Here is a 19934-nt window from a genome sequence, read left to right on the forward strand (position 1 = left end):
CAGCACTCCATCACTCTCCTTCTTGGTTAAATAGCCCTTACACAGCCTGGAGACATGCTGGGTCATTGTCCTGTTGAAAAACAAATTATAGTCCCACTAAGCACAAACCAGATGGGATGGCGTATTGCTGCAGAATGCTGTGGTAGCCATGCTGGTTAATTGTGCCTTGAATTCTAAATATATCACAGACAGTGTCATCAGCAAAGCACCCCCACTAAACAAAAATCTCAAATTTGGACTCCAGACCAAAGGACAAATTTCTACTGGTCTAATGTTCATTTTCTCGTGTTTCTTGGCCCAAACACGTCTTCTTATTATTGGTGACCTTTAGTAGTGGTTTCTTTGTAGTAATTCGACCATAAAGGCCTGATTCACGCAGTCTGCTCTGAACAGTTGATGTTGAGATGTCTGTTACTTGAACTCTGAGACAATTATTTGGGCTGCAATTTATGAGGCTAGCAACGCTAATGAATTTATCCTCTGCAGCAGAGGTGACTCTGGGTCTTCCTTTCCTGTGGCGGTCGTCATGAGAGCCAGTTTCATCATAGCGCTTGATGGTTTTTGCGACTGCACTTGAAGAAACGTTCAAAGTTCTTGAAATGTTCCGGATTGACCGACCTTCATGTCTTAAAGTAATGACTGGCTGTCGTTTCTCTTTGCTTATTTGAGCTGTTCTTGCCATAATTGGGACTTATCCCTATTTGGGAAAAGACCATCTTCTGTATACCACCCCTACCTTGTCACAACACAACTTTCTGACTCAAATGCATTAGGGAAAGAAAATCTACAAATGAACTTTAAGAATGCACACCTGTTAATTGAAATGCATTCCAGGTGACTACCTCCATGAAGCTGGTTGAGAGAATCCCAAGAGTGTGCAAAGCTGTCAAGGCAAAGGGTGGCTATTTGAAGAATCTAAAATATATTTTGATTTCGTTTGACTTTTTTGGTTACTACATGATTACATATGTGTTATTTCAATAACTTCAATAACATTCTACAATGTATAAAATAGTGAAAAATATAGAAAAACCCTTGAATGAGTAGGTGTTCTAAAACTTTTGACAGGTAGTGTATATGGATTATTTATAAAGCCAGGCACATTTAACAGTTCGGCTATTGATTCCAGACCTAATTAAATTGGTGTTACCTCACTTTTCTTAGGCAATAAGGCAAGTGCTGTTTCTCGTCTCCTTATTCTGCTGCCTCCACCGCGTTGTTCTCAACACCAATATGCTGTATGCTGTTTTACCTTTGTTATTATGCACATAGCAACATGGTCTAGGAAAAGGCGCCAATTCAACAGCACGCTGATGTGTTTCAGAACCATGGACAGCGACGACTATCCAACGCGGGAGAAAACGCATATGTTATAAAATAATATTTGTATTTGTGTTGCACTATAGTTCTTACGTCATATAACAAATTAATTGCTGTAGTGCGTGCCATCCCCACTTCCTCCACAATGGAATAGTCTACTTAGACAGGCATTAATCAGACTGGTGTCTTGTACACCATGAATTATAATTATTTGAATTATTTTGCTACTGCTCGACTAATGATATCTCGGTCAACCAATAATCGACCAGTAGATTAAATGGGGTCGGCCCTATTCTAAATTGTACCCTCTTTTGCACCTTCAGCAAATCCAGTTTGTGGAAGACAAGCAGGAGTTCAGCAGGTTCCCTACCAAAGCTGGCCGACGCTCGCTGTCTCGATCCATCTCTCAGTCATCCACGGACAGCTACAGCTCCGGTACTACACAAACAAACACACATACATACATAGATATGTATGGATTGCTTGACCCTTTCTTGCTGACTTTCCGTTCTCTGTCTCCTTTCCCAGCTGCGTCCTACACAGACAGCTCTGACGATGAGACTTCACCACGGGACAAAACACAGCTCAACTCGAAGGGCACCAGTGACTTCTGTGTGAAGAACATCAAACAGGCCGAATTTGGTCGTCGCGAGATTGAGATTGCAGAACAAGGTACAGTAACATGACTCAGTAACCTGTCACCTTCACCTCTCACATACAGAACAACACAAGACGATAAGAAGTGAATAAACCTAAAAACGTTCCTAGGGGGCTCCAGGTGTAAGGTACTGGTTGTTGGTTATTTAAAGCATGTTCTTGAATTTTGCTGTTTTATGGAATGAATCAATTAGACTAATCAATGGTTGACAGTCTTTGATCATAGGTAATATTAGGACATGTTAATAAAAACCACTACTGGCATCAATCAGGATGAAAAGAGCAACAAAAACATTTCTGTGAACAACCGACAGTAAAGTATATCTAAATATTGCTCTTGCCAGGACTTTGGGCCTGTTGCTCAGAAATGTACTAGAGTTCCACCCTCCAAGACCAGGATTGGCCATGTCAGATTAACCAATACACTGATTGAAGGGGAGAATCTGGGATAAGAAAATAACAGCTTCTCTCAGTTCTGTGAATGGCTGACATCCTCTAGCAGCTAGAGTCTAGCTAGTTATCTATATTAAGCTTGTTATCTTTAGTCAGATTGACCTCGACCAATCGGTCTGCAGATATGGCTTTTGCTCTTAAGGGCTTAATAGATGACTGCTGTGTCGTGTTATTAGGCTTTTCTTTGGTTTTGCTGATCAGTCATTTGAAGTGTAACTCACACAAGTCACGTCAGAGAGAGAAAAACATTATGCAGAAAAATCTAAGATTCACTGGTTCTAACTATGGTTGTGGCGGTCATGAAATGTTGACAGCTGGTGATTGTCAAGCAAATAACTGCTGGTCTCACAGTAATTGACCTTTTAATTACAATTAACACGTTTAGCATCTCTTGGCTTCCACGCATAGCCTGCAAGTCACTGATGCAGACCTTTGGTCTAAAGAAACATGATATGAGGAAAATTTAGTCAATTTCAGAAGAACAGAATAGCAAACTTTGAATTGTCCTTATGTTAGGCCCAGATCTGGCTATGCCATAGCTGTGGGCTACACTAGTTCATTTAGCAAACAACATTTGCTTAAAATTCTGTGGCATTATTTTATAGTATAAAGAATCCAATTGAACATAGCTGAATAAAATAGAAAGGATATTTTCTCCAAGCTATTTCCGAGGGAGTGCGCACATGCGGCTAATCTGTGTTGAGCGGTTAACAAAGAAACGGGTCATCCTACATGCTTAATTTAGTTAATTATGCAAATGTTGTTGTGATACAAACATTGGGCTATGTGTTTTGATTTTTAATACATTCTAATGCTGCATGATGCGACTCTAATGATGACTTGAAAAAAGTCATGGAAGGCATGGGCTCTGCTTTGTTGATTTTGAAGGATGCACACACTTCATCAGTCTCTCATTCACAATTTGAGAAGCGCTTGATAATATGCTCCCCAGGCCTCGAAATTCCAGCGGCATCCTCCTTGTGTGGCAGTAATGCTCCCTAAAAAAATCCATGCGTTTTGCGGCCAAAGTGGCCGATGTGCCCTTGGGCTGAATATAATAATTATCATTCCCTTCTCCCGGCAGCCACCTCTCACTCACATGGCTCTCTCAGATATCTCAGTTCTTTATAAGCCAATGCCCGTCATTCGATCGGGTCCTTCTCACAGCCATCTCAGCACAGAAGTAGGCTTGAAGTGAAGACAGACACATCAGGGACGCAACTGTGCGCGTCCCTCTTATTGAATTCCGCGGTGCCTATTGAAGATGTTAGAAGAACTGTCCATATTTACTTTGACAGCCAACCAGATGAGTAGGTCTAACGAACAGCAAAAGCACTAGCCTATGTCAATCTACTATCCCCCATAGTACAAAAGTTGACCTATTCTATTCCTTCTGTGTGAGAAATAAATATTCCAAATATACTCTGTTTGATGCGATAGATCCCAAATTAATACAACCATTCGGATCATTTTTTCTTTTTAAAGCAATGAGGCTGATGCAACAATTCAGAACATTTAGCTTAAAATGTTCATAAACTATTAGGTTATTTCTTCAGATTATAAGTGTAGCAATGCGCACAATTAGCGGGAAAACACTGTTCTCAAAAGTAACCGCAAATTTGATTATAATGCTTTATTATAAAGGTGTATTTCTGTCGTGAAAATTATCTTCCTGAAACTCACGCGCCACCTTTGTATGCCAGTTAGGCTCAACACCGGTTTTGAAGCAGATTGTGCTTAATTTTTGGAAGTTATTTGCCCGTTTTATTTGTGATACAAATCTTATCAACAAATATAGGCCTATGGGCTAGGCTACATGAGAAGTGTGACTATGATTTGAATACGTTTTTAAATTATTTTTATTATTTTTTTTGCCTTACTGCGCACGCTGGGCATCATTCATAAGTTATAATACATTTCAGGTGTGGCTGAAATAACCAAATCCCTTCATTTGAAGGGGTGTCCACATACTTTTGTGTATAGGTGGGAAATTAGTTTTGATATAGAATGGACCATTATCATGCACCTGTCTCGGAACAGGGGCAGGGGAAAAACAACAAATGTTATTCATGCACTTAAATATCGAATGGAGGACGCTTTTCCCATGGTTCATTTTCATGCCAGCCAGGTAGGCTGTACTCCTGTGGTAAAGTAAAGCAATGTGCTTAATATTAGGAAAGTTAAAAATAAATATAGTAGTCCTAGCCTATAGAAAGCTAATTGGATCCGCCTATTTTTAAGAGGCCATCAAAACTCTCTCTTCTCACGCAATTGCATAGCCTATAGAAATGTTGTGCACCATAAGCTTATGGGCTTTCATGAAGTGTTGGATTTTCGATTACGTTTGTGTTGTCAGAGTGATTAGAGGGACAATAGAGTGCTGAGTACCATGCAGTTAGCAAGCTTGGTAGGCTACTAATGACCTGCAGCATCAGAGCTCGGAGAATCCTAGTTACCGTGACTAAACGGTCATGTAGAATTTGACTGAGGTTATGACTCCTGACCGCCTGTGTGGTGGTAATACGGTACCGTAACAGCCCTTGGCCTAACCACTAGTTGACACCTTTGATGAAGCTGACCTTCAGTTTTTGCCATGTAGCAAATTCTTTGTCTAAAGTTCTCATTTTATCATTGCGTTTGATTTCAGACATTACTCCCCAAATAATTTAGATTTGATGTGTTGTCCTTGGCCTAAATGTTTTTTTTATGTGCAGCATGGCAGCTGAATCTACACCCCTAACACTGTCAGCACAACTCCAGAGCTTGATATGGAGTGATCATCATTGTCCAATATGCATTGGCAGGTTGCAAAGTCATAGCTTATTTGAGGTAATTTGAATTTTACGACGCTCAGAAGGTTTTGGTGTAGGAAATTCTTTGAGTCCTTTAATTTTGAGAGATTTGTGTGGAAGATGGGAGAGTTGGAAGGGCTTTATATTCAGACCACTTTTCTGTTTATCTACTCTCTGAATGTAGCTAATATGTTTGGAATCTCTTTTTCTCCATCTCCTTCACTCTCTTTATCACCCCACTTCTATCTTTCTCCACAGATATGTCAGCATTAATCTCCCTCAGGAAGAGAGCCCAGGGAGAGAAGCCACTTGCTGGGGCAAAAATTGTTGGCTGCACTCACATCACTGCCCAGACTGCAGTAAGAAAACTCTGTCTTCTTACCTATCCTAATATCTCTGCCAAGGCTACAGGAGGACATTTTCTCCGTATAAAGTAGGATTTGAAGGTCACAGCGTACACAGAGACTTTTGCAGTAACCAAGTTGGCCCTGTTGTTTACACTAACACTGTCTCCAATACCCAAGCTTTGCTGCAATGAGACACGTCTCCCTCTGACATACCCAAATATCAGTGTGAAGACTTCCCCACAGTATCGCTACTACAGAATAAGGTTGTGCGGTATACAGATTTTCTTATCTTCATACCGTTCTTCTCTCATCCCGGGATTTACGGTATTACTAGCTTAGTACACAAGGGCAGAAAAATTCTAAATGAACGAACGAGCGCAATCGAGAGAGAAATGAATTGCAAAGACAGGCAATCCAGCTCCTAAAATTATACATGTATAGGTAGGAGCTACCGAATGTCATTTTTGGTGTGTTTTGACATTTTATAAGAGAATTTGAAAGAGACATTGTGCAAATGAACAGTACTGGCACTAGAGCAGAATGTGTACACACTGTCTGTGTGGAGTCTGGAGTCGCTAAGGCAATGCTCTGAGAAGATTGGCAAGGAGCAGTTGTGGAAGAAGCAGACGGGCAGAGAATGGAGAGGAGAAAGAACGCATGGAAATCAGAATGGTTTGTTGGAAGGGCTTTGACTTCTCAAACACGGCAGAAAGCCAACACAATGATACCCCATCACCATCACCTTATTAATTCAGCCACTTACTTAGATAGCTAGCAATTTAAACTTAGGGGTCGTGTTAATGCAGAATTCTTAGTTTTTTTCAATTTTTTACCCCCATTTTCTCCCCAATTTCATGGTATCCCCAATTATTAGTAGTTACTGTCTTGTCTCATCGCTACAACTCCCGTACGGGCTTGGGAGAGACGAAGGTTGAGAGACATGCGTCCTCCGAAACACAACCCAACCAAGCCGCACAGCTTCTTAACACACCGCGCATCCAACCCGGAAGCCAGCCGCACCAATGTGTCGGAGGAAACAGCGTACACCTAGCAACCTGGTCAGCGTGTACCGGCTCACCACAGGAGTCGCTAGTTCGCGATGAGACAAGGATATCCCTACCGGCCAAAACCTCCCTAACCCCGACGACGCTAGGACAATTGTGCGTCGCCCCATGGACCTCCCGGTCGGGGCCGGCTGCGACAGAGCCTGGGCTCGAACCCAGAGTCTCTGGTGGCACAGCTAGCACTGCGATGCAGTGCCTTAGACCACTGCGCCACCCGGGAGGCCAAATTCTTAGTTTTCTACACAGAAAAAAAAAAAAAATTCAAAAGAAATATATTGCTGCATTTTGTAAGCACAAATCTAAAATGCTTCTTATTGTAATTTCTGCTTGGCATCAGACAAATCTTGGATGAGAATTCACAAACTGGCGTTCTATCAGCAGACAGTGCTGTGACTGACTTTTCTCAGGTACTTTTCTCAGCATAGACGCACTCCTTTTCTCTGGTAAAATGCCAGATGAACCTTAAGGAAAAACATTAAGAAATGTACCTGGCTACATTATTTCTAAGATAAGAAAATACCTTGCCTTTTCATCGTAAGCCCAATTAGCCTACTTGTGTGTGGCTGCCAGTCAAATAGCTTTTCACTTCTGTTGTCGTCTGATGAAAATGAAGGTATTTTGCCGAATGTGTTTCACTAATGTATTTTCTGTGAAGGACAACTATAGTTGCATGTCCCTGATCACTCTATTGAAGCAAAGAAACACTGACTTTCCATATAAAACACAACCGCTGTCAATACACAGCTCGACTCATGTGCTTACAATTTCTCCAGCTGTGCCATTTACAAAATAACGTGACTGGCTCAACTGTTCTGGGGAACTACAGAGAACTTCATTATGTAAATAATGTGACCGGTGAAATGAACACAATCTGCTTTATCTTCTAACATATTGCACAAGTTGACTGCAGGTATTTACTTAAAAAGTTACTATAAATTTGAATGTATAGATAAACTTATAAAATAACGGTATTGAAAAACCATCCTGTGGCTATTTCCAAAAACGGTATATGATATACCGCCCAAGCCTACCGCAGAACCCAACCACCACTGCTCTAACTGCAGCATTCGGCTCTGTGGCTAATCATGGTAGCTGGCTCATCTCATGACAGCCCGTAAATAATGTTCAGTGTCTGTATACCCCATTTGCATCTACGATTTAACAAGCAGATCGAGTATATTGATGCTGTGAATAAGCTTTTATATATAGTGCCTTTAGAAAGTATTCACACCTCTTACAGCCTGAATTTAAAATTGATTAACTTGAGATTTTTCGTCGCCGAACTACACACATTATACACATTTTTTTAATTAATATAATAGGAAAAGCTGAAATGTCTTAAATCGGTAAGTATTCAAACCTAAATATTCAGGTGTAAACATTTGCTTAATAGGTCACAAAATAAGATGCATGATTTTTGAATGATAACATTATTTTCTATAACGTCCCTTAGTCGAAAAGTGCAATTCAAGCACAGGGAGGTTTTCCAATGCCTCGCAAAGAAGGGCACCTGTTGGTAGATAAAAAATTAATTAAAAAAGACACTGAATATCCCTTTGAAGTTCTCAATTACGCTTTGGATAGTGTGTCAATATACCCAGTCACTACAAAGATACCAGTGTCCTTCATAACTCAGTTGCCGGAGAGGAAGCAAACCACGTGGTATTACACTATGAGGCCAATTGTGATTAAAAGCGTTGGAGTTTAATAACTGTGATAGAACACTGAGGATGTAGTTACTCCACAATGCTAACCTAAATGACAGAAGCCTGTACAGAAAGTAAGTATTCCAAAACATTTTTTTTTTACTTTTATTTAACTAGGCAAGTCAGTTAAAAATAAATTCTTATTTTCAATGACGGCCTAGGAACAGCGGGTTAACTGCCTTGTTCAGGGGCAAATTACAGATTTTTACCTTGCCAGCTCGAGGATTCGAACTTGCAACCTTTCTGTTACAAGTTCAACTCTCTAACCACTAGGCTACCTGCCGCTACTTAAGTAATAGTGCAAAAAATATGGCAAAAAAATAACTTTTTGTCCTGAATACAAAACATTAAGTTTGGGTCAAATCCAGCACAACAAATCACTGAGTACCACTCTTCATATTTTCAAGCATGGTGGTAACTGCATCGTGTTCTAGGTATGCTTGTCTTCGGCAAGGACTAGGGAGTTATTTAGGACAAAAATAAATGTAATCAAGCGAAGCACAGGCAAAATCTTAGAGGAAATCCTGTTTGTCTGCTTTCCAACAGACACAGAGAGACAAATCCTCCTTTCAGCAGGAAAATAACCTAAAACGAATGAATAAAATATAATATAATATACTTTGAAATTAGAGTATTGTGTGTACATCATTGACCAAAAAGTACAATTAAATCCATTTTAATCCCACTTTGTGAAACATGAGCTCAGTGTGAATATTTGCTGAAGACTAAATATACTGAGTTTTACTGCTCTCTTTTGTGTACTGTAAAGCTAAGGCTATTTATGATACAGAGATGTAAAAGTAATATGTTTTTTATTTTCTTGTTCCTCTCTCATTCAACCCCCTCCTCTCTCTTGCCTTCAGGTGTTGATTGAGACTCTGGTGGCCCTGGGGGCCCAGTGTCGCTGGACAGCCTGTAACATCTACTCAACACAGAACGAGGTGGCAGCTGCCCTCTCAGAGATCGGTAAATAAAAGCTTTCAACATCAATACTTTACTGCTTTGTTACAGTATGAGCTTCTATATGGAAAAGAATGAGAGGCAGATTGTACTTCATAAGATGTTTTTGAAAGTTGTGGTTCATCACATTCATATGAATTAGTACTATTTCTGCATACTATGCATACTTTAACTTGTATTAATATGTAATGAATTACATGATTGTTAAATGGGTGTTTCTTGTAAGGGTGCTAAGAGTTGAGTGATTTGCTTCCCTGTGCCCTTTGAAACCAAGGAGACGTTTTTCGATATGTTCTCAATAAAGTCTTGGAAAACACAGAGACTAGAGAACATCAGGCTTGCCCTCTAGTTATTGAACTACAGAACCAAGACATGCATATCTCTTGGGTTGCTGGGTGATTGTTAAGTATATGTGTTTCCGTAGTGGGGTCTCTTTGTTCATGGCCTGTTAGACGGAGAGGTTCACTAGAGTCAGACTGCATTAAAGTAGTCACACAGCTCAAGCTGGGAGAGGAACTGGCACACAGGCTGTGGGCTGATTAACTTGTCCTACGCACACAGTATCCTCTGACTGTTTACAACCCACTCAGCAGTGTTGACATTTTCTACGAGTGAGTTATGCCAGCAATCTTCATACCATACAGCAAGCCTGCCAGAAACCTACTGAGATGGAGACTTGACCAGATGAAAGGAGTAGATGGTAGTACATAGGTGTATACTTACAGACACAGAGACAGGAATGAGGTTGGAGGACTAGAGATGAGGTTAACTAAGAAAAAGTAAGTGGGATAGAGATCCTAAGCCCAGGTGCTGTATAGCGTGTTTCTAGCTGTATGGTCATACAGGACGAGTAGCGTAGCAGAGGAACCATAGAGCCTTCAAAGTCTACCTACCCCTCAAATCCAATAGCAGGAATCAGAATTGTGTTTTAGTGTCCACTCTTTTTTTAAACTTTATTTTTATTTTTTACATAAGCTCTCCCTTTCCCACATAGTTGTGTAAAGCTCCATCTGTCAGAGTATCTCTTTCTAATAAACAGTTGGTCCAGGTCTTTTATGGAGAGAAATCTCCCGGCTAACAGATGAAAGGGCTGTGTCCTCTGGCAGCTTCTGTTCCTGCCTGCTCTGCTCTGCTCTGCTCTCTCTGGGGTGGAAATGACCAGGAGGCCTTCTGTCCTGCTGCAGCTTTCACCCGATGTTTGGTCCTCTTCTAGAAATGACAGGATAACAGCTTTTGAGACACGAGACCCATCTTATTATCCCCTCTTGGTTTAGAGAACAGACATACGGAGGGTTTTACTCACACCCTCTGTGTTATGAAGCCTGAATTATGATGTTATTAGCATGTCAGAAAGGAAGTAAAATGTTAGGTCAGTTCACAACAATTGGTCATGAAGACACATAACAGTATAGGACTACTGTGTAACTAAGCCTAATAAGCTACTGTAGCGATTCTACATGATTGTTCAGTACTGATGTCAATACTGTTACGGCTGCTATTGATACATGTTTCCTGAATGATTATGAGAGTGTGAAGTTAGATTTAATGTTAGAGAGCTGAAGTCTTTAGTGAGCAGGGTTGTGTAAGTGTACTGCCTGCTGGAGGAGCCTACAGCGCTGTTCTAGGCTCTGGTGTTGTGGTTGGATTGTTGTGCAGGTCCAGATATCTGGAGTTAATCTGCAGGCCATTATATTAATATGGCTTTAGAGCAGATTATACGGACGTCGAGCACCATGCGTTCAAACGTGATCAGTTCTGCTCTCTCTGGAATGAAGGGTCTTTGGGTCACAAACCAATGCTTTTGCTTATATAAAAGGTTCAGGACCCTGTGCGGTTGTTTAAAAAGGGATTTTGATTTGTCTCTGTTTTGTAATATCTGTCTGATCTGGAGAAATATAGTAATTTCTAAACCCCTCTATTCTCCCAACTACCTTGTGATTTGTGCAGGTGTGGCGGTTTTTGCCTGGAAGGGGGAATCGGAGGATGACTTCTGGTGGTGTATCGACAAGTGCGTCAACATGGAAGGCTGGCAGCCTAACATGGTACCCATATAAGTCTATAATTTATCCTCCCTTAACAACAAGGAAAATTTCCTTGTAGTCCATTTTGTGTTACTGACATGTGTCTGTTGTCACTGTTTGAGAATGTTGTCCCTTCTTGCTGTGTCTGTGGTAGATCCTTGATGATGGAGGGGACTTGACCCACTGGGTGTATAAGAAATACCCCAACGTCTTCAAGAAGATCAGGGGCATTGTGGAGGAGAGTGTGACTGGGGTCCACAGGTAATTTTATTTCTGATTACAGTACAGTCACACACGCAAGACCAGCGGGCAACTCTGAGCTAAGTTACTTAGTCATCTCTTTGTCTTTCAGGTTGTACCAGTTGTCCAAAGCAGGCAAACTGTGTGTGCCAGCCATGAACGTGAATGACTCTGTGACAAAGCAGAAGTTTGACAACCTCTACTGCTGCAGAGAGTCTATCCTGGATGGGTAGGTGTTAAATTAACTTTTAACTTCTTATGGCATAGGGGACGCTTGCGTCCCACTTGGCCAAAAGCCAGGGAAAATGCAGCGCGGCAAATTGAAATCAAATTATATAAAAATCAAACTTTCATTAAATCACACATGTAAGATACTAAATTAAAGCTACACTCGTTATGAATCCAGCCAAAATGTCAGATTTTTAAAAGGCTTTTCGGCAAAAGCATAAGAAGCTATTATCTGATGATAGCACAACAGTAAACAAATAGGGTAGCATATTTCAACCCTGCAGGCGCTACACAAAACGCAGAAATAAAATTTGAAACATGCCGTACGTTTGACGAGCTTCTTTTGTTGGCACTCCAATATGTCCCATAAACATCAAAATTGGTCCTTTTGTTCGATTAATTCCGTCCATATATATCCGAAATGTCAATTTTTTTGGCGCATTTGATCCAGGAAAAAACAGCTTCCAAATTGCGCAACGTCACTACAAAATATTTCAAAAGTTGCCTGTAAACTTTACCGAAACATTTCAAACTACTTTTGTAATACAACTTTTGGTATTTTTAAACGTTAATAATCGATCAAATTGAAGACTGGTCTATCTGTGTTCAATAAAAGAAGACAACAAACCAAGCTACTTTTCAAGTCTTGTGCAACTCTCAACAGTGTTAAGCAGTTCCTAGATGGCCAGACTTCTTCATTGCACAAAGGAATAACCTCAACCAAATTCCAAAGACTGGTGACATCCAGTGGAAGCGGTAGGAACTGAAAACAAGTTCCTAAGAAATATCGTTTCCCAATGAGATCTCACTGAACAGACAGACTTTAAAAAATAACAATTCTGAACGGTTAGTCCTCTGGGTTTTGCCTGCTACATAAGTTCTGTTATACTCAGACATGATTCAAACAGTGTTTTCTATCCAAATCTACTAATAATATGCATATCTTATATTCTTGGCATGAGTAGCAGGAAGTTGAAATTGGGCACGCTATTTATCCAAAAGTGAAAATGCTGTCCCCTATACCTTAAGTTAAGCTAAGCTTCACTACAACAGTGTTCTTTGCACTACATAACAATGTATCGATTCGATTTATTTTGTAGATACTGTACATACTGTAGATGTACTGTACATAATCAGGGCAAGGCGCAAGGCGGGCGACCGGAAACATGACCGAATACAAACAGTGTAGCTATTCCCTCCGCAAGGCAATCAAACAAGCTAAGCGTCAGTATAGAGATAAAGTAGTCGCAATTCAACAGCTCAGACACGAGAGGTATGTGGCAGGGTCTAAAGTCAATCACGAACTACAAAAAGTTAACCAGCCCCGTCGCGGACCACGATGTCTTGCTCCCAGACAAACGAAACAACTTCTTTGCTCACTTTGAGGACAACACAGTGCCACTGACACAGCCCGCTACCAAAACCTGCGGGCTCTCCTTCACTGCAGCCAACGGGAGTACAACATTTAAACATGTTAACCCTCGCAAGGCTGCCGTCATTAAGCTTGAGACCCTGGGTCTCGACCCCGCCCTGTGCAACTGGGTCCTGGACTTCCTGACGGGCCACCCCCAGGTGGTGAGGGTAGGAAGCATCTCCACCCCGCTGATCCTCAACACTGGGGCCCCACAAGGGTGCGTTCTCAGCCCTCTCCTTTACTCCCTGTTCAACCATGACTGCGTGGCCATGCACGCCTCCAACTCAATCATCAAGTTTGCAGATGACACTACAGTGGTAGGCTTGATTACCAACAACGATGAGACGGCCTACAGGGAGGAGGTGAGGGCCCTCGGAGTGTGGTGTCAGGAAAATAAACTCTCACTCAACGTCAACAAAACAAAGGAGATGATCGTGGACTTCAGGAAACAGCAGAGGGAGCAGCCCCCTATCGACGAGACGGTAGTGGAGAAGGTGAAAAGTTGTAAGTTCCTTGGCGTACACATCACGGACAAACTGAAATGGTCCACCCACACAGACAGCGTGGTCAGGAGGCTGAAGATATTTGTCTTGTCACCAAAACACTCGCAAACTTTCACAGATGCACAATCGAGAGCATCCTGTCGGGCTGGTACGGCAACTGCTCCGCCCACAACCGCAAGGCTCTCCAGAGGGTAGTGAGGTCTGCACAACGCATCATCGGGGGCAAACTACCTGCCCTCCAGGACACCTACACCACCCGATGTCACAGGAAGGCCAAAAAGATCATCAAGGACAACAACCACCCGAGCCACTGCCTGTTCACCCCGCTATCATCCAGAAGGCGAGGTCAGTACAGATGCATCAAAGTGGGGACCGAGAGACCTGAAAAACAGCTTCTATCCCAATTTAATAATAAAAATTTGATGTAATAAATGTATCACTAGCCACTTTAAACAATGCCACTTCATATAATGTTTACAAACCCTACATTACTCTTCATATATGTATATACTGTACTCTATACCATCTACTGCATCTTGCCTATGCCGTTCGGCCATCGCTTATCCATATTTTTAGTTACATATTCTTATTCATTCCTTTACACTGTTAGATATTGTTAGATATTACTGCGTGGTCGGAACTAGAAGCACAAGCATTTCGCTACACTCGCATTAATATCTGTTAACCATGTGTATGTGACAAATCAAATTAATTTGATATACTGTACATACATAAAATCACATACACTAGACAATATAATAGCGCCGGAGGGGATGGCTTATGACCGAAAAGTGCTTCTGGACATCAGAACAGCGATTTCTCACCTCGAACTGGACAAGGTTCATGAGTCCGACTAGAAGTTTATTGAGTCCGTTGCGAAGGATATACAGCTTTCTGGAGAGCAGGCCCAAATCCCCGTCATTCACCTAAAGAGAAGGCAGAGATACAGATGGAGAAGGTCGGGGTGCCTTGTGTGGATTCAGAGACGAGTGAGTAAATCGTCACTACCATCAGTTCTATTGGCCAACTTGTAATCACTGGAAAACAAACTTGATGATCTACGGTCGACTACCCTACCAACGGGACATCAAAAACAGTAATATTTTATGTTTCACTGAGTCGTGGCTGAACGACGACACGGATAATAATGAGCTGGCTGGGTTTTCCATTAATTGGCAGGACAGAGAAGCTACGTCTGATAAGACGAAGGGCGGTGGTGTGTCTGTTTTTCAGTAACACCTGGTGCGCGATGTCTAATCTTAAAGTCGTCTCGGTATTGCTGTAGACCACACTATCTACCAAGAGAGTTATCATCTATATTATTCGTAGCCATCTATTTACCACCACAAATCGATGCTGGCACTAAAAACGCACTCAACGAGCTGTATAAGGCCATAAGCAACCAAGAAAATGCTCATCCAGAAGCAACACCCCTAGTGGCCGGGGACTTTAATGCTGGCAAAATTAAATCAGTTTTACCTCATTTCTACCAGCATGTCACATCTGCAACCAAAGGAGAAAAAATTCTAGACCACCTTTACTCCACACACAGAAACACATACAAAGCACTCCCTCACTCTCCATTTGGCAAATCTGACCATAATTCTATCCTCCTGATTGCTGTTTAAGCAGGAAGTACCAGTGTACAGGAAGTACCAACTTAAGCAGGAAGTACCAGTGACTCGCTCAATACTGAAGTGGTAAGATAACACGGATGCTACGCTACAGGACTGTTTTGCTAGCATAGACTGGAATATATTCTGTGATTCATCTAATGGCATTGAGAAGTATACCACCTCAGTCACCGGCTTCATCAGTAAGTACATCGACGACGTCGTCCCCACAGTGACCGTACGTACATATCCCAACCAGAAGCCATGGATTACAGGCAACATCCGCATCGAGCTAAAGGCTAAAGCTGCCGCTTTCAAGGAGCGGGACACTAATCCGGACGAAATCTCGCAGTGCCCTCAGACAAACCATCAAACAGGCAATGCGTCAATACAGGACTAAGATTGAATCCTAATACACGGGCTCTGACGCTTGTCAGATGTGGCAGGGCTGGCAAACTATTACGGACTACAAAGGAAAACCTAACCGCGAGCTGTCCAATGACGCGAGCCTACCAGACGATCAACATGCCTTTTTTATGCTCGCTTTGAGGCAAGCAACACTGAAGCTTGCATGAGAGCACTCTGGAAGGACTGTGTGATCACGCTCTCCATAGCCTATGTGAGCAAGACCTTTAAAAAGGTTCATTCACATTCACAATGTCGCGGGCCAGACTGATTACCAGGGCATGTACTCGGCGCATGTGCAGAGCAACTGGCAAGTGTTTTCACTGACATTTTCATCCTCTCCCTTTCCAAGTCTGTAATACCTACATGTTTCAAACAGACAACAATAGTCCCTTGTGCCCAAGAATGCAAAGGTAACCTGCTTAAATGACTACCACCCCGTAGTACTCGTGTCAGTAGCCATGAAGTGCTTTGAAAGGCAGGTCATGGCTCACATCAACACCATCCTCCCGGAAACCCTAGACCCACTCGCAATTCGCATAAACAAATCCTCAGATGACGCAATCTCAATCACACTCCACATTGCCTTTACCCACCTGGAAAAAAGGAACACCAATGTGAGAATGCTGTTCATTGATTACAGCTCAGCGTTCAACACCATAGTGCCCACAAAGCTCATCACTAAGCTAAGGACTCTGGGACTAAATAAATCTCTCTGTAATTGGATCCTGGACTTCCTGATGGGCCGCCTCCAGGCTGTAAGGGTAGGCAACAACACATCTGCCATGCTGATCCTCAACACCGGGGCCCCTCAGGGGTGCGTGCTTAGTCCCCTCCGGTACTCCCTGTTCACCCACGACTGCGTGGCCAAGCACGACTCCAGCACCATCATTAAGTTTGCTGATGACACAACAGTGGTAGGCCTGATCACCGACAACAATGAGACAGCCTACAGAGAGGAGGTATGAGCAAGACAAAGGAGATGATTGTGGACTACAGAAAAAGGAGGGCCGAACATTTAACATCAACGGGGTTGCGGTGGAGCGGGTCGAGTTTCATGTACCTTAGTTCATTGGTAATGTGGGGACCATCATGGTCAAAACACACCAAGACAGTTGTGACGAGGGCACGACAACACCTTTTCCTCAATGTTCTACAGCTGCACCATTGAGAGCATCCTGACCGGTTGCATCACCGCCTGGTATGGCAACTGCTCGGCATCCGACCATAGGGCGCTACAAAGGATAGTGCGTACGCCCCAATACATCACTGAGGCCAAGCTTCCTGCAATCCAGGACCTATATACTAGGCGGTGTCAGAGGAAGCCCCCATCAATTGTCAAAGATTCTAGCCACCCTAGTCATAGACTGTTTTCTCTGCTACCGCCTGGCAAGTGGTACCGGAGCATCAAGCCTAGGTCCAAAAGGCTTCATAACAGCTTCTTCGCCCAAACTATAAGACTGCTGAAATGGCCACCCGGACAATTTACATTGACGACCCCCCCTTTTTTTTTTTTTTGGTTTCTACACTGCTGCTACTCGCAGTTTATTATCTATGCATAGTCACTTTACCATTACATACATGTACAAATTACCTTGACTAACCTGTACCCCCGCACATTGACTCTGTACCAGTACCCCCTGTATATAGCCTCGTTATTATGTAATTGTATTGTTACTTTTTATTATGTTTTTTACTTTAGTAAATGTTGGATTTAGTCATATTGTCTTAACTCTATTTCTTGATCTATTGTTGGTTAAGGGCTTGTAAGTAAGCATTTCACGATAAGGTTTAAAACAAGCACCTTATAAAACTGCACCAGCACCAAAAATGCTGTTTTGACAAGTAGCAATAAATCACTGATACCTGTTGTATTCTGCTGTTCTGTCCTGTTCTGCTGAATTTTTCTCCAAGGCAAAATATGATGCATTTTCTGTGTCCCAGCCAAAGCATCTCTGGCCTGTGTAAGCCAATAAATCAGGCTAACAACATGGCCTGTGTGGCCTCCAATGGCCTGGGAAATTGCTTTTATAGACGACTACTGCCCATTTAACTCAACCTGTGGTTTTAACACACCACATAAAGGCTGACTTCCTGAATCCTATTGTTTCCCTTGTTTCTGTCTGCAGCCTGAAGAGGACCACAGATGTGATGTTTGGAGGAAAGCAGGTTGTTGTATGTGGTTATGGAGAGGTAAGGCGGTTTCATACTGTACATGTAGTTCTGTATAAATAGTCAGTCTGTTCCGGCTATGCTAAACCTGCTATAATGAGAATATGTGCACTCAGTGTAATGATTATCACATGTACAGTACATGTTAGTACATCAATATACTGAAGAGTTCAATGTCATCTCATGCTAAGTCATTGTGTATTTAGTCTAATGTAATCCGCCTCTAAAGAGTCTAATGTGGACGTCAAGGTTTACCAGTATGCATGTTCTGTAGGGGGTCATTTGTAGCCTTTTCTGTTTATCAAGGTCAATGTGGTGTGGTCATATTATGTAATGCTAATGCAATGTGCTGTCCCTGCAGGTTGGGAAAGGTTGCACTGCCGCACTGAAAGCCATGGGATCCATCGTCTACGTCACAGAGATTGATCCCATCTGCGCCCTGCAGGCTTGGTGAGGGACAGCCAGTAGGAAACAGAGCACTTGTCTCTCCCCCTTGGTTCTGATTAACCGCTCTTTCCCCATGTGTGTCTTAACAGCATGGACGGCTTCAGGGTGGTCAAGCTGAACGAGGTCATCCGCCAGGTGGACGTCATCATCACATGCACTGGTAAACAACATCAAACTACTGTGTTTATGTAATCAATAGTGATATTATTTTGGACAATTATATATGATTTGTAAAAAATAAAAATGTGTATTTTGTTATTTTATATATTTTATTATTATATATAAATACACACACACACACACACACACACACACACACACACACACACACACACACACACACACACACACAAAATATATAAATAAGATTTATTTCTATTTTATTTATTTATTTATATATATATTTTATGTATTGAAATATTTTATATATATATATATTATATATATTTATATATAATTATATATATAATGTATAAAATAAATATATCAATAAATAAAATAAATATATATACACAAATTAAATAAATAAGTAGACAATTTATTTTTATTTTTTATATACACACTCTTCATGGCCCTTTGCATCACCTAATCACCCTGAGGGTTTGTGCTAAGCCCTATACGGAGATAAGTTTTAGACTGGGGGTTTTCTCTGGTCTCCTAGGGAATAAGAACGTGGTGACTAGGGACCAGCTGGACCGCATGAAGAACGGCTCCATCGTGTGCAACATGGGACACTCCAACACTGAGATTGACGTGGTGAGGAACTTTGATAAACCAATTTGTTGCTACAGTAAAACGTAAAAATCAAGGGAAGGAATATTTTAAGTTTTCCTAGGAATATGAAGTTCATGATGATGATTTCAAATGATTTGCATATTTAGACTTTTAGAGTGTGAGTGAGAGTGCGTAGTGTATTTTCATGACCCTTGTGTGTGTGACCTGCTAACCAGGCAAGCCTGCGGACCCCAGAACTGACCTGGGAGAGAGTGCGCTCTCAGGTGGACCACGTTATCTGGCCTGACGGCAAGAGGGTCATCCTGCTGGCCGAGGTGGGAAGTTACACACACACACACACACACACACACACACACACACACACACACACACACACACACATGCACATATACTCCCACATAGCAAATTACACGTTTGTGTGTCTCCCTCAGGGTCGTCTTCTGAACCTCAGCTGCTCCACAGTTCCCACCTTCGTCCTGTCAATCACAGCCACGACCCAGGTAAAAGACACTCCCCACAGTAGCCAGACAGAGTAGTCTTGATTTTAAATCAAGATCTGGTTTTGGTATTTTTCATTTAAATGTACGCAGCCTGGATTTGGGCTAAATCAACTGATGCTGATGTAATTGTGTTTTCTGAAACCTGGCTCAGCAAGTCTGTTTTTGTTGTAACTTTAATGTGTTTGAGTTAATGTTTAAGTTTATTCTTTGAGCTGTATCTAAAGATATTTATCCTGTTAGAACTCTAGGGGCAGTATTTCATTTTTGGATAAAAAGATAGCGCGATATTTTGTCACGAAAAGATGCTCGACTAGAATAGTTGATAGTTTTGGAAAGAAGACACTCTGACGTTTCCAG

General features: G+C 41.9%; 1 protein-coding gene across 2 annotated transcripts in view; it reads left to right on the top strand.

The window, feature by feature from the left end:
• The window catches only part of LOC118399875 (S-adenosylhomocysteine hydrolase-like protein 1), a 60590-nt gene that overhangs the window by 27326 nt on the left and 13330 nt on the right, over positions 1 to 19934 (top strand). For both annotated transcript variants that reach the window (XM_052473502.1, XM_052473503.1), the window contains exons 2-14: positions 1644 to 1755; positions 1849 to 1992; positions 5481 to 5581; positions 9203 to 9305; positions 11247 to 11341; positions 11475 to 11581; positions 11673 to 11789; positions 17853 to 17916; positions 18257 to 18345; positions 18432 to 18502; positions 19004 to 19098; positions 19293 to 19391; positions 19509 to 19577. In XM_052473502.1, the coding sequence (XP_052329462.1) occupies positions 1644 to 1755; positions 1849 to 1992; positions 5481 to 5581; positions 9203 to 9305; positions 11247 to 11341; positions 11475 to 11581; positions 11673 to 11789; positions 17853 to 17916; positions 18257 to 18345; positions 18432 to 18502; positions 19004 to 19098; positions 19293 to 19391; positions 19509 to 19577 (1266 nt within the window). The remainder of the gene's footprint in view (positions 1 to 1643; positions 1756 to 1848; positions 1993 to 5480; positions 5582 to 9202; positions 9306 to 11246; positions 11342 to 11474; positions 11582 to 11672; positions 11790 to 17852; positions 17917 to 18256; positions 18346 to 18431; positions 18503 to 19003; positions 19099 to 19292; positions 19392 to 19508; positions 19578 to 19934) is intronic.

Source organism: Oncorhynchus keta, chromosome 21 (assembly GCF_023373465.1).
Source record: "Oncorhynchus keta strain PuntledgeMale-10-30-2019 chromosome 21, Oket_V2, whole genome shotgun sequence".
NCBI lineage: Eukaryota > Metazoa > Chordata > Actinopteri > Salmoniformes > Salmonidae > Oncorhynchus > Oncorhynchus keta.